The following is a 14,623-nucleotide window of genomic DNA, read 5'->3' as shown; positions in this document are numbered from 1 at the left end:
ACTTGCCTTTTTGGAATTTACAGTCTCGGCTTTTAGGGAAGGTTTTTACCTTTGTCTGTGGATATCCAGGGCTCATGTATGAGATTACTAACAAGCATTACTGAATAATCAGATGAGGGACAGTTTGCTATGTCTACTAGGTGGGTTGTACCTTTTTTGAGAAATGAATGCCTACAGAAGTTGTTGCTGACCCACTGGGTGATGAGAAAAGGGTTATTTTGTCTGCCTCAGTGATGGGAACAGCAAGCAAGGTTTTCCCATGAACAGGTTGTCTGTTCTTGACCCATGGCTGTGTCGGCCTGCTTCTGAGTAAGGGACATTCCTGTTACAGACCAAGGAGAACTGGAGAAAGAAAGCACAAATCTGTCCGGGGTTGCATTGTAGATGCCAACCTGAATGCTCTCAACTTGGTTATTGTGAAAATGGAGAGAAAGATATCACCAGGACTGACAGATAAAACTGTGCCTCATTGCCTAGGGCCCAAGAGAGCTAGCAAGATCCACAAACTTTTCAGTCTTTTCTATAGAACATGATGTTCGCCAGTATGTTGTGAGAAAGCCACTGAACAAAGAAGGCAAGAAATTCAGGACTAAAGCGCCCAAGATTCAGTGTCCTGTTACTCCATGTGTCCTGAAACACAAATGTTGGTGTATTGCTCTGAAGAAATAATGCACTAAGAAAAATGAGGCCACAGAATATGCCAAACTTTTGGCCAAGAGGATGAAGGAGGCCAAAGAAAAACATCAAGAATAGATTGCCAAGAGACAAGGGCTATCCTTTCTGAAAGCTTCTACCTTTAAGTCTGAGTCCAGTAAAAAATAAAATCGATTTCTATGTGTGACAAATAAATATGCTCGTGTTAGAAAAGAAAAAATGTGTTTAAAATTAAAAATCTGCAAAAAAAAGTGCTCAGTGGAAAACCAACTTCTCACCTCTAACATGTAACCATGCGAGCTCTCCCCTCGGAGGAGGCCATTTGTGGGGTATTTTTCTAGAATTATTTTATATATTTGCAAGTCCACAATCTTTTCCCTACTTTACTTTGTTAGCTAAACAGTTCCACATGATACTCATTATTCTGTATCTTGGTTGTTTCAGTATAACAATCCATCTTTTGATAATTAAAAACAAACCCCCCCCACTAAAATACAGACTTTATTTGGAAGTTCTGGTAGCACATTTGGTAAAGCATTGGCTCCACCAGCTTCTCTGTGGGAGAAAGATGAGGCAGTCTGCTTCTGTAAAGATTTATAGCTTCAGAAACTCTTTGGAGCAGTTCTTGTCTGACTGATAGGAATGCTTTGAGTTTGAATTGACTGGACAGAAGTGGATAGTAGGTAGTAGTTTTTTGGCAATGTATCTTATAGATTTTACATTATCAGTACAGTACATAAAGAACTTTCTCATTGTTTATTCACCTGCTTGTTATATTCTTGTATGGACATTTATTTGATCATTCCCCTAATGGTGGACATATAAGTTTTTTACAGGCTTAGTTATTATAATAATGCTGCAGTAAATTACAGATTTCATTCATGTGTAAGCAGCTATTTTAAATAATTTTGTACATTATTTGTTTTGCTGGTAATCTGCTTGATGATAAATAATTTGGCTAAGTATTATGCTTTGCCTGCCATTTCTTCCTTTACCCCAACTTTTTTTAATAGAGAAGTTGAGAGACTATTTTGACCTCTTTGGAAAGTGTTATTTTTATCTCATCTGTATTTCTCCCTTTTTTTCTCTCTCTCTCTGTCTTTTTAATCATTCTTTGTTTGCCAGGAGTTGGTGCCATCTACGTTCGCCGCCGGCCCCGTGTGCGTGTAGAGGCCCTGCAGAGTGGAGGGGGGCAGGAGCGAGGTTTGCGGTCTGGGACAGTGCCCACACCCTTGGTGGTGGGGCTGGGGGCTGCGTGTGAGGTGGCACAGCAAGAAATGGAGGTATGGGGAGAGCACTTCCCACCTACAACTTCTTTCCCTGTGCTGGGTCTCCTATTTAGAGGCTTCTCAGAACAACTGAGTCTTAGAACAACTCTGTAGGAAGGGGAAGCATAAGAAAGCCTGTCCTTGTTCCAACACTGCTCACATTTTGTTCTGAGGGAGATATTATAGGCTGTCATTAGATCATTTGTTTCTGGGTTGTTGGGACCAGTGTATTGTTTACTAAGAACTTTTTGCACACCAGGCACTGAGGTAAATCCTGGGGATAGTATGGTCTCCATGAGTAACATCGGATGATAGGTGACTTTCTTGCATAAACAATTTTGAGTATAGAAGGGCTCTACAACTTACATGTTTTGGAGCTAGTTGATGGTCACTATGCTTAGTTCTCCCTTGCCTGCCCCTCAGTATGACCATGAGCGGATCTCCAAGTTAGCAGAGCAACTAACACAGAAGATAATGAATAGCCTTCCAGATGTGGTGATGAATGGGGACCCTGAGCACCATTATCCAGGTATAGTCTTTTCTGTTCTTATGCTGGAAAAGCCTGAGACTCTGAGAGCCCCCTGAGAGTGATTTTTTCCTTCCAGGTTGTATCAACCTCTCCTTTGCATATGTGGAAGGGGAGAGTCTGCTGATGGCACTCAAGGATGTTGCCTTATCCTCAGGGAGGTAAGTTGACGAAATAGATAAGGACTGTGGCAGGGCCAATTAGCCTGGCTTCTAAGCTCCATAACAGCTTGTTATGCTTCCCAGTGTGTAGGTGGGAACACTGATAGGTGACAGGTAAAGCAACTCTTGGTTAACAGTTAAGATCATTATATATTAGACAGATTTTTGCTAGATTAGCATAGACTGAACTATGCCATCAAGGGAGGGCTTCATGGGGTCAAATTTTGTGCCTTCTGTGGTCCCAGGGGGTGTATGTATCTGTTCTAGGGTTATATTATCAGTTGTGCTATGGGCCTCTAGAATTGAAGTATTCTCCAAAGGCCACCAGGGTTTTAGTTGCCCTCAAGACTGGTACATATGGTATATTCTATCCTCAGGAATGAGCACAGGGTTGCTGCATTTTTCATCAAACTCAGTGGCATCCTGCTCTGTCACATTTTGGAAGTGCCCTTGCTCTAACTGGTTATGCACTATAGGGGCTGGGGAACATAGGTTCATTTTGCATGATAGGCAGGAGTTTGTGACTAAAAAGCAGTTGTTGATGATGAACTAAGTAAGACTCATATTTCTCTCCTCAGTGCTTGTACCTCTGCCTCCCTGGAGCCCTCGTATGTCCTTAGAGCGATTGGCACTGATGAGGATTTAGCTCATTCTTCCATCAGGTCAGTGAGTTCAGCTACAACATTTGAGAGGCAGACCATCTTCTTTTGTAGCTTTCATTTTCTGTTATAGTCTTTCTCAATCTAGATCTAGTTTTCCGTATACTTTCCTGGTTCTTTTTTGTTGTTGTTGTAAAAAGTTAAGAAAAAATCTTTTTTTTTTAACTTCTTATTGTGAATCGAGTGAAGGTTGACAGACTAGATCATTAACTTTTCATCCAACAAATCATACACCGTTTCATCTCAATGATTACAATCCCTCTCTGCATTAACAGTCATCCTACTTCCTTGCTGTGGCTTCCTTTTTACATCTTATGTTTCACAGATGAACAAAAGAAAAATATTTAATGTATACAGACAAAACAAAAAATATGTACTCATTTAAATATCCAAAAGGCACATTCTGCCAGCCAGTCTCCTGCCCGCAGGCACACAGCCTCACACAGTCCATGGGCATAGAGCCCTAGCTGCTCTATCTCTCTATGCCATTGCCTCTTGAATCATAAAATCCTATCACCATCATCCCCCATTCCCTTTCACCAGATTCATCTGGAAAAGAAGAAAACTATTCAGTGGGGATTCTACTTTACCTTACCCCCTTGGATCTGAAACAAAGCACATTCATGAAAGTTTATAAGCCAGCCACTTCATTGCCTTTTGTTGTTGTTGTTAAGTGCCGTCAAGTTGGTTCTGATCCATAGCAATCCTGTATAGGGTTTCTGAGGAGTGGCTGGTGAGTTTGAGCCACCAACCTTGTGGTTCAAACCAACTTGGCATTCCAGCACATTAACCCACAGTGCCTCAACAGGACTCTATAGCCCCCTATTTCTGATAGCCAATATCTAAACTGCCCATCCTTATCAACCCAGTTCACTGGGGAAACAACCTTGTTCCTTGATATGAAGAATCTTTCCATTCCAGTTGGAATTTTGAGAAACTGTCTATAAGAAAATGTTACATTCATCAAATTGTAGCAATTTATATTTACTCACAGTATTTCCTGATTCTTCTTGAAAATCTTTAGTGTAATGTTTTCCAAACTTCGTTGAGTATCATCTGTGGTTTGTGCAAGATTCCTGAACTCTTCACCCAGAGTTTCTGATTCACTAAATCTGGAACATTCTCAGATGATTCAAATATGGGTGGCGCACACAACTGTTTTTGTAAAACACTAACTTAGGGAAGGACATAAGCAAAAAAAAGACCATGTTCTTCACTCTATCTTACATGTAGGAGATCTTCAGTGAATATTTACTGAATGAATTTACCTAGTGTGGTGCTGTGGGTTAATGCACTGGACTGCAAAGTTGGTTTGAACCAGAAGGTTAGTGGTTCAAACTTACCAGCCACTTCTCAGAAACCCTATACAAGGTCTCTATGGGTCAGAACCAACTCGACGACACTTAACAACAACAACAGCGCTCTGATGCAGTTTTTCTGTGCCTTTTTCAGGTTTGGCATTGGCCGCTTCACTACAGAAGAAGAAGTGGACTACACAGTGGAGAAGTGCATCCAGCATGTGAAGCGTCTTCGAGAAATGAGGTATGTAGTACTGTGCTGAAGACGCTTAGGAAGAAACTGAATAGCAGTGGAACCCTGTCAGCACTAGAATATTGAAGCATGATGAAAAGCACCAGAATATTGTCAGATATAGAGCCAGAAAATGAGTCCCTCCGGTTGGAAGACACACAAAATATGTCTGGGGAAGAGCTGCCTCCTCAAATTAGAATTGACCATGGTGACGAGAATGGAGTAAAACTTTCAGGACCTTCATTTGCTAATGGGGTACAACTCAAAATGAGAATCAGCCATAAACGTTCATTAATAATTGAAACATAGGCTGTATGAAGTATGAATCTAGGAAAATTACAAGTTGTCAAAAATGAAATGGAACGCATAAAGATTGGTATGCTAGGCATTTGTGACCTGAAATGTACAGGTAGTGGCCATTTTGAATCTGACAATCATATGGTTTATTAAGCTGGGAATGACAAATGAAAGAGGAATGGCACCTTACTCATTATCAAAAAGAACGTTTCAAGATCCATCTTGAAATACAATGCTGTCTGTGATAGGATAATATCCATATGCCTACATCAAAGACCAGTTAATACGACTGTTACTCAAATTTACATACCAATCACTAAATCCTGTGATGATGACTTAGAAAAAGTCTACCAACTTCTTCAGTCTGAAATTGATCAAACATGCCATCAAGATGTATTGATAATTACTAGCAACTGGAATGCAGAGGTTGGAACCAAAGAAGAAGGATTAGTAATTGGGAAATATGACCTTGGTGATAGAAACAATGCTAGAGATTGCATGATAGAATTTAGCAAGATCCATGACTTATTCATTGCAAATACCTTTTTTAAACAACATAAAAGACAACTATACACATGGACCTCATCAGATGGAATGCACAGTAATCAGATTGACTATTATCTGTGGGAAGAGACAGTGGAGAAGCTCTGTATCATTAGTCAAAACGAGGTGGGGGCAGACTTCAGAACAGCCATCAATTACTCATATGCAAGTTGAAGAAAATTAAAACAAGTCCATGAGAGCCAAAATATAACCTTGAGCACATTCCACCTGAATTTAGAGATCATCTCAAGAACAGATTTGATGTATTACAGTAATGACTGAAGACTAGGAAAACTATGGGATGACATCAAGAACATTATACAGGAAGAAAGCATTAGGTCATTAGGAAGACAAGAAAAAAGAAAAAGACCAAAATGGATGTCAGAAGATAATCTAAAATTTGCTCTCTGTTGTAGAAATGCTGAAGCAAATAGAAAAAATAAGTTAAGAGCTAAACAGAAAACTTCAAAGGGCAGCTCAAGAAGACAATGAAATGTGCAAAGATATTTAGATATGCAAAGACATTAGAGTTAGAAAACTAAAAGGGAAGAACATTCTTAGCATTTCTCAGCCTTAAAGAACTGAAGTGAAAATTCAAGCCTCGACTTGGAATATTGAAGGATTCTGTGGGCAAAATATTGAATGATTCAGGAAGCATCAAAAGAAGATGGACTTGCTCTGAGTGGGATCACTTTGAAAGTCCCCAGATAGAGTGGAAGAAAATGTGGGACAAAATACAAAAGTTAATTAAAAAAAAAATTGGGCTTACTGGTCTGAAAGAGACTGGAGCAACCTGAGACTATGGCCCTAGACCACAACTTCAAGTCTGATAAAGATCCACCCCTTATGTCCCAATTTTTAGCTAAGGAATATAACAACACTAATAAAGTATGCTCACTATGGAATTGTCAATCCTTCAAAATCAAAAGGGCAACATTTTCCTAAGGACAAAGTAGAGACGGGATGGGGAATAGGTGGAATGGAAATAGGAACCACAGGGAGGAAGCAAGATAAATGTTGTTGCATGGAGGGGACTGCAATCATTGAGATTTAAAAAAGTGTATGATTTGTTGAATGTAAAGCTGATGATCTTGTCTGGAAACCACTCAATTCATGATAAAAAGTTAAAAAAAAAAAAAGAAGGAATACACAGAGTCACTGTACCAAAAAAAATGGTTCATGCCATTTCAAGAGGTAGCATACGATTAGGAGCCAGTAGTACTGAAAGAAGAAGTCCAATGTATACTGAAGGCATTGCCAAAGAATAAGAGTCTAAAAATTGATGGAATACAAATTGAAATCTTTCAATAAACTAATGTAACTCTGGAGGCTCTTACTCATGTATTCTATGAAATTTAGAAGACCACTACCTGGCCAACTGATTGGAAGAGATACATGTTTGTGCCCATTCCAAAGAGAGGTGACCTAATAGAATGTGAAAACCATCGGACAATTAATGTAACATGCAAATAAAATTTTCTAAAGATGATGCAAGAATGACTGCAAAAATAGTACATTGACAGAGAACTGCCAAACACTCAAGCTGGATTCTGATGAGGGTCTGGAATTAGGCATATTGGTGAGGTCAGATGGATCTTGGCTGAAAACAGAGCATACCAGAAAGATATTTACCTGTGCTTTATTGAATATGAAAAGGTTTTCAACTGTGTAGATCACACCAAGTTATGGATAGCATTGTGAAAAATGGGTATTCCAGAACACTTATGCTAGTGAGGAACCTGTACGTACGTAGACCAAAAGACAGTTACTTGAACAAGAGGACACTGAATGGTTTAAAATCAGGAAAGCTGTGTGCCAGGGGTATATTCTTTCACCATACTTACTCAATCTGTATTCTGAACAAATAATCAGAAATGTCAGATTATATGAAAAAGAATGGGGCATCAGGATTGGAGGAAGACTCACTAATTAACAATCTGTGATTTGCAGATGATGCAACTTTGCTTGCTAAAAGTGTTGTTGTTGATGTTAAGTGCCAGCAAGTCAGTTCTGACCCATAGCAACCCTGTGTAGGGTTTCTAAGGAGTGGCTGGTGAGTTTGAACTGCTGACCTTGGGCTCAAACCAACCTTGTGGTCCAGTGCATTATCCCACAGTGCCACACCAGGGCTCCTGCTAAGAGTGAAGAGGACTTAAAAATACTTACAGATGAAGATCAACAATCATAGTCTTCAATATGGATTGTACCTCAATATAAAGAGAAAAAAAAAATCCTCACCACTAAACCAATAAATAACACCATAATAAATGGAGAAAAGATTGAAGTTGTCAAAGACTTCATTTTGCTTGGATCCACTATCAACACTTATGGAAGCAGCAGTCAAGAAATCAAACAACATATTGCACTAGGCAAAATCTGCTGCATAAGATACTTTTAAAGTGTTCAAGAGCAAAGTATCAATGTGAGAACTGTACTTGACCCAAGCCATGGTATTTTCAATAGCCTCATATACATGTGAAAGTTGGACAAGGAATAAGGAAAACCATAGAATAATTAATGCATTTGTGTTATTGTGTTGGAGAAGAATATTAAAAGTACTGTGAATTGCCAGAAGAACAAACAAATCTGTGTTAGAAGAAGTACAGCCAGAAAGCTCCTTAGAAACCAGGATGGTGAGACTTCGTCTCTTATACTTTGAGACTAGTCACTGAGAAGGGCATCATTCTTGGTAAAGTGGAAGGTCAGCGAAAAAAAGGAAGACGGGGCCCCATGAGATAGACTGGCACAGTGGCATCAGCAATGGGCTCAAACTTAACAATAATTATAAGGATGGCTCAGGACCTGGCAGTGTTTCGTTTTGTTGTGCATAGGTTCACTATGAATTGCAGCCGATTCAATGACACCTAACAGCAACATGAAGCAAGAAAGCAATTCTTAGAAAGCAATTCTCAGAATGTGAGAAAGTTTTTGAAGACTACATAAATGCAGCTCCTATCTTTTATTATTATTGATACCACCAACAATTGTCACGTTAGCAGTACCAATAAAAACCTAGTGATTTACAGTTGTTTTTGTTGTTAAGTGCTGTTGAGTCAGTGCTGACTCATAGTGACCCTATATAGGGTTTCCGAGGAGTGACTGGTAAGTTTAAACCATCCACCTTGCAGTTCAAACAACATTGCCATCCAGTGCTTATCCTACAACTCCACACCAAGACTCTGATTTATAGATTAGTTACAGGATAACTCCCTTCAAGATGGGATTCTTAATTTGGGTTTGGTATAGTTTAATTTCAGGAAATACATGATTGCCCTTAAATTATATACTAAATGTTGTGAAATTGTGCTTTTTTTGCTTGTTTTTAGAGGGAAGTATAAATTTTTATCAGACTCTCAGAGTTCTCGTAAAGGTTCATGTAAAGGGTAAGGGATCCTTGACTGGTCAGCTGCTATCAGTTTCCCTTAGTTGTCTCTCCTGGGAACAAACTCCTGAGGCCTCTGGAGTTTGTCATAACATGACTTTGTCCTGCCTCAACTTGAATTTGAAGATTCTCTTGGTCCAGTTGTTGGGAGTGAGAAAGCTCATGTGTACACACTGCTTCCCTTTGTGAGCTCTTCAGGTTTCTCTGGGTTCTGGATTTTACTTCCCATTGCCAAGCTTAATTGCTTAAGCATTTACAAATTCCACGACTTTCTTTGGTTCTTGCTGCTTCTTTTAGCCTGCCTTACTGGTCCTGCTGTAGCGCTGCAGGTTAATACACTGGACTGCTATGTCGGCTTGAACAGCAAGGTTGGCATTTAAGCTCACCAGCCGCTTCTTGGAAATCCTATAGAGAGTTGTTATGGATTAGAACCAACTAAGGGCACTTAACAATAACAACAACAATTGTCAAGCTTAATTGCTTAAGCATTTACAAATTCCAATTTTCTTGGTTCATACTTCTTCCTTTGGCCTGCCTTTCTGGTACTATCTGGATACCCAAGGGACATTTTTACTGTCCATGCTACCAGTAAACCTTTGTTCTTGCTATTTGTGGCTTATCTGTATCCTATTCCTTGTGTTTTACAAACTGCTACAGCCTGATTCTTTTAGCCTTCAGCCAGAGCTTCATTTTGTGAGATTATAATAACCAGGCAGTCTTTATTCTGTTGTACATAGGACCTTTATGAATCGGAACTGACTCGATGGCACTCAGCAACAACATAATTGACTTTTCTTCAAGAGAAAGGGGATGGTTAACTTTATGTTATTGTTAAGTGCCGAGTCAGTTCCAATTCATAACAGTCCTGTATGGGTTTTTTGGGATTTTAGCGATCTTAGCGGAAACTGAAAGCCTCATCTTTCTTCTGTGGAGCGGTTGGCAGACTTGAATCATGTACCTCGTGGTATATGTACCAGTGCTATCGTATGGAGGAACCATGCCCCCTAACTTTATATAGCAATGGAAAATGTCATAAATGACAAGGCATGCTGGGTATAGGAGAGGAGTAAGCCAAGAATGAAAGAAATGAGGAAGAAAAAAATTATTTTGGGAAATCCAAACTACAGAAAATCTCATTGTCATAGAACATTGAAGAAATGTCTGGTGTCATTCATTATCTAAGATATCCAAACTAAAGAGCTTAGCAGAGATTTCTTTGCAGCATTTCTTTTGTATGATGGGATGCCCAGGTCCAGGTTCCAAGAGGTCCCTTTGTATTGGATTCAGGGATGTTGGAACCTTAGTGCAACTCAAGTGAGATGAAGATGGTAGGAATTGGGTGAGGGTGCTACATATCTAGATGATTTAGGTGTAATCTCTAGCCCTATCTGGGAAGTAGAGAAAAAACTTGAAACTATTATTGAAAAGTGGATTAGTCATGATGGGGATTAGTTGAGAGCCTGCAATTTGCTGCTTAGAGCTCAAGAGATTTGGTTCCCCCAAGATGGTATCCATAGCCTCTCACAGATGGGATAGGAGCATCAAGAATATAATCATACCTGATGCCCACTGGCTCAGAGCTCTAGTGGAGCTGAGTCTACAGTAGTTAGTTTTTCTTATTTGTTGGCAGTTGGGAAGAGGCTAGAACTGGCAAGGAATTTTAGATAGCTGGAGAAGATTTGCTTGTTACCTGTTTTCGATTCTTCAAGGGCAAGGAGGTGGAGCAGAGATAAGGACAGGAGGCAAGGCATTGCTGATGACATCAGAATCAATATTGACTGCTTCTTCTTGAAAATCCTATTCTTCTAATGTCTGTTCTCTTTGGCAGCCCTCTCTGGGAGATGGTACAGGATGGCATTGACCTCAAGAGCATCCAGTGGACCCAACACTAGAAGAATGGCACTTTGTGAGGGCCTGGCCTCGCTTGCTTCACTGACTCGTGTATACCAGGCATCCTCTTACACTCAGAGGGTGTTTCATGTTCAAACCAGAATTGCTGTTACCCACTTAACTTCAACATCAGCCTATCTCCAAGACAGAAACACAAGAAAACTGTTTTTCCCCAGCCTTGGCTCCTTTGTTGGGAAATATTCCCTAATTTCTCTTAAGGAGTCTTCCTCTGGTTTTATAATAGGTGGGCATTCTTATTATGAAGCAATAGAAACATTTGGTCTGATATTGTTGCTGGATATATTTGTGTCCTTGTTGGAAAGAGCCAAAGAAAGAGGAAAAAGGCGCTTTGGGACCTATGTGCTCTTTGTGGACATTTGAGTTGTAGATTTCTACTGCTCACCTGGATTGGCTCCTTCGGGAACATGTATAATCAACTGAAATTTAATATTTTTTGTGTGTTTCCAATGGCCACCTCTTTATACTTATGGTAGACCAAACATTGAGTTTATTAGAAGGTATGTGTGTTTTCTGCCCTCATCTTCTTTCTTTTCTTTTTACCTAACAGAGCTAGTAACATCTAAATGACTCCACCCATTGTTAAAATAATTTCTCTCCTTAAAATTTGTTAATTTACAGATTGGATAAATAAATTCACCTTATATTTGCTCCATGACTTTTCTGAGAAGCTCAAGGCAAAGTGGAAGCTGCACTTGGAAACTGTGGAGCAGACTACTGCTCTACTTGATTTCCATAGATGAATGGATCTGCTTCAAATCTGTTCATTCAACAGTTATTGAAGTGCCTGCTAGGAGCTTGACATTGTTCAGGGTATTGGGGATATCCTGGCTAACAGGACCAAGAAGGACCCTGGTTTCAATGAGCTTAATTCTAGTGGAGAGGTAGAAAATTAGAAGTAAACAAATAAGACTATTATAGATGAACGTAAGTGCTATGATGTAAGAACTGAAGAGTGTTAGAGGAGATACTGGGAGCACCTAGTACACTGAGTATTCTAGATAGAGGTCAATGTTCCAGGCAGAAGGAACAGCAACAGCAAAGGATTTGAGGTGTAAAAAATCATGATGTGTGAGAAATCAAGAGAAAGCCATTATTTTATTTAATTATTTTTTAAAGCGTTTATTGTGAATTGAGTAATAGTTTACAAGGAAGAACATCAGTTTTGCACTCAATCTATCGTACTTTGTTTCATTGCAATGATTACAATCCCCTCCTTTTTTTTTTTTTTTTGTGATGTATACAAAAACACACAGGAATATATAATCATTTAAACAACCAAAGGGCACATTCAGCCTCCTGGCCACCAGCACACAGCCTTTCTCTTTCCTTGAGTCTATAGTCTTCAGCTGCTCTATCTCTCCATGCCATCACCTCTGCCTCCATCTCTGGTATCTCTGCTTCTCTGGTTAGGGTCCCATGTTCCACCCATGCTCTTCCTGCTTTATGGTCCTAGGGTCCTCTGTTCCTTGAATGTAAGATTAACTACTCCCCCGCCCCCCTTTTTTTTTTCAACGGGAAACATTGCTTTACATCTGCTCATTGTCTGCCACACCGGGAGCACATGGCCCACCTGTCTGGCTCAGCAGCAGAATTATTAGATTTATCACCTGCAACCGTCAATGTGATCATTTTCAAAAATAAATATGAAAAAAGCAGCGACTCTTGTTAGTGATCAGAGAGTTAATTGGACAGTGATTATACAAGTATAGGCATCTGGCAGATCTCCTAAATTGCACCAAAAGATTTTGGAAGCACTTGGTTTGCTCTCATCCGCAAAGTGGGAGGGCAAGGAGGGGCCAGGCCAGCTGGGGTAGCTGCAGACAGCCTCTGGGGACTCACATTTCAGAGTTGGCATACATGCCATTGATTAGGTAATCCACCTGTGTGTAGTCCTTCTTCTTATAGCTCTCATAGGCTTGCAGGGCAATTAAAACCAGGACGGTGATGAACAAGGTCACACCAAAGAGGAACATTGCCAGGGATGGGGCCATGGGCTCAGCAGTGACCACCAGGACCTGGCTGCTGAGCTGATGTGCATCTATACCCGGATGGAGCAGTACCCGGCCTGGCTGATGTCCTTACCGGCCCCAGGGTCTGGGTGGAGGCTGGTTCTGTGGGTCCCTGAGTAGATGGTGTAAGATTTGACTGCATCTGGGTTGTAGGGGCTGGGTTGGTGTGAGGTGCTGGCGCTGTGTTGGTAGTGGGCTCCTCCACTTGTGCCTTGATGGTGGCTGCTGTTGTCGTGGGCACTGAAGACACAGAGGGGACGGTGATGGGCTTGGGGGTTCAACAGAGTGGGTATGGACCGACCTACTATGGTGACCATTGCTGTTGACACCCGGGGGGGTGGGGGATGGGGCCCTGTGAAGTTGTGTTCAGGGCCTGGGGGATCATGGGGGGATTTGAGATCTGCTGTGGAGTTGCCCATCAGGGGTCTGGAAGGACTGACTGTGTGCTTGCATTTGGCATGGCCACTGTCTTACCACTCGGGGCTTGCATTGTCACGACTGCTGTTCCTGGTGACACGCTGCTCCCTGGCACGTGTGCATGGGGTGTGCTAGGAGGTGGGTGCCTGGTGTCCAAAGCGAGTCCTCGTGGCAGATGTGGGGAAGGGCAATGCAGGCCCTGTGGAGGCACTGGGGGTCAGGACTTCAGTCACACTTGCCACAGTTGTTGTCACACCCACCGCTGCCCTGTCTGTTGTCTCTGTTATGACTGCAGTAGAGTTGGTGGTGGCCACCTGAGTCCCTTTGGTTAGTGTGATAGGAGGTGTCTTGTTTTCAATTCCTGCAGTAGTTCCCACAGGTTGGCTGTTCTTAACTGATTTGACTCTCCATCTTGTTAGGGACTGGGTTTCCTGAAGAATCTGGTGCCACCTAGATTTCAGAGGAGGACAGGCAGAAAACCCAGAGGAACACAAGGACTGTTCACATCCTGCGGGCAAGTTGGGAGCAGTTCACAATTCCCTTCTGCTTAGCTAAGGGGTCATAGGCAGCTGGTCAGGCTGTGCTCCAGGGCTGGCTCATCTTCCTCCTTAGAGTGCTGTGAGCTTGGCACAGTGTGAAATTGGGCTTTGGAGCCAGTGCCAGCAACTCCAGGGCCACTTCAAGGCCATAGCACACTTTGTGGCACACGAGGGACCCAGGCAGGTGCTCCACTCTGGCATCATCGGACATATCCGGGTGGGCAGGCCTGCAATGGTGGCCCTCAGGTGGCAGGGAAGCGCCGGTAGTAGGGAGGCACGGTAGGGATCCAGGGCCAGGGCTGCTCAGGGTAGTGGCCCCTCTGTGGGCCTGCGTGGGCCACCACCTACTCCTTCCTTTTTGTTATACAAAAAAAGTTACTTTTACAGTTGTGACAATCACAATTAGTCATGATAACAATTACTCACTGTTGAATCAAGAGAATCCTATCCCCATATCCCAAGATGAAAACTATTTATTGGGGATTTTGCTTCTCCCCCTCCCCACTCCACACACATACTCTGAAACTAAACTCCCTCTTGAAAACTTGTAAGCAAGCCACTTCTTGCTTTTATAGTCCCACCCCCATTTTAGGTAGCCAATGTCTAAGTTGCCCATCCCTATAAACCCTAAGGACCTCTGGTATCGTTGTTGTTGTTGTTGTCAGGTGCCATCGAGTCGGAACCGACTCATAGCGACTCCATGCACAGCAGAACGAAACAATGTTCG

General features: G+C 41.6%; 1 protein-coding gene across 2 annotated transcripts in view; it reads left to right on the top strand.

Annotated features, from left to right (window-relative positions):
* NFS1 (NFS1 cysteine desulfurase) overlaps positions 1-11,068 on the top strand; it is a 39,462-nt gene extending 28,394 nt beyond the window's left edge. Inside the window, exons 7-12 of one of the 2 annotated variants that reach the window (XM_006875708.1) lie at positions 1,780-1,937; positions 2,346-2,451; positions 2,528-2,609; positions 3,188-3,271; positions 4,721-4,810; positions 10,849-11,068. In XM_006875708.1, coding sequence (XP_006875770.1) covers positions 1,780-1,937; positions 2,346-2,451; positions 2,528-2,609; positions 3,188-3,271; positions 4,721-4,810; positions 10,849-10,912 — 584 coding nt within the window. In that variant the 3' untranslated portion in view covers positions 10,913-11,068. The remainder of the gene's footprint in view (positions 1-1,779; positions 1,938-2,345; positions 2,452-2,527; positions 2,610-3,187; positions 3,272-4,720; positions 4,811-10,848) is intronic. The other variant, XM_006875707.1, reaches the window with a different exon arrangement.
* Positions 11,069-14,623: the final 3,555 nt, after the last annotated feature.

Source organism: Chrysochloris asiatica, unplaced genomic scaffold, assembly GCF_000296735.1.
Source record: "Chrysochloris asiatica unplaced genomic scaffold, ChrAsi1.0 scaffold00337, whole genome shotgun sequence".
NCBI lineage: Eukaryota > Metazoa > Chordata > Mammalia > Afrosoricida > Chrysochloridae > Chrysochloris > Chrysochloris asiatica.
Note: the sequence above shows the minus strand (reverse complement) of the source record. Positions and strands in the feature narration are given on the sequence as shown.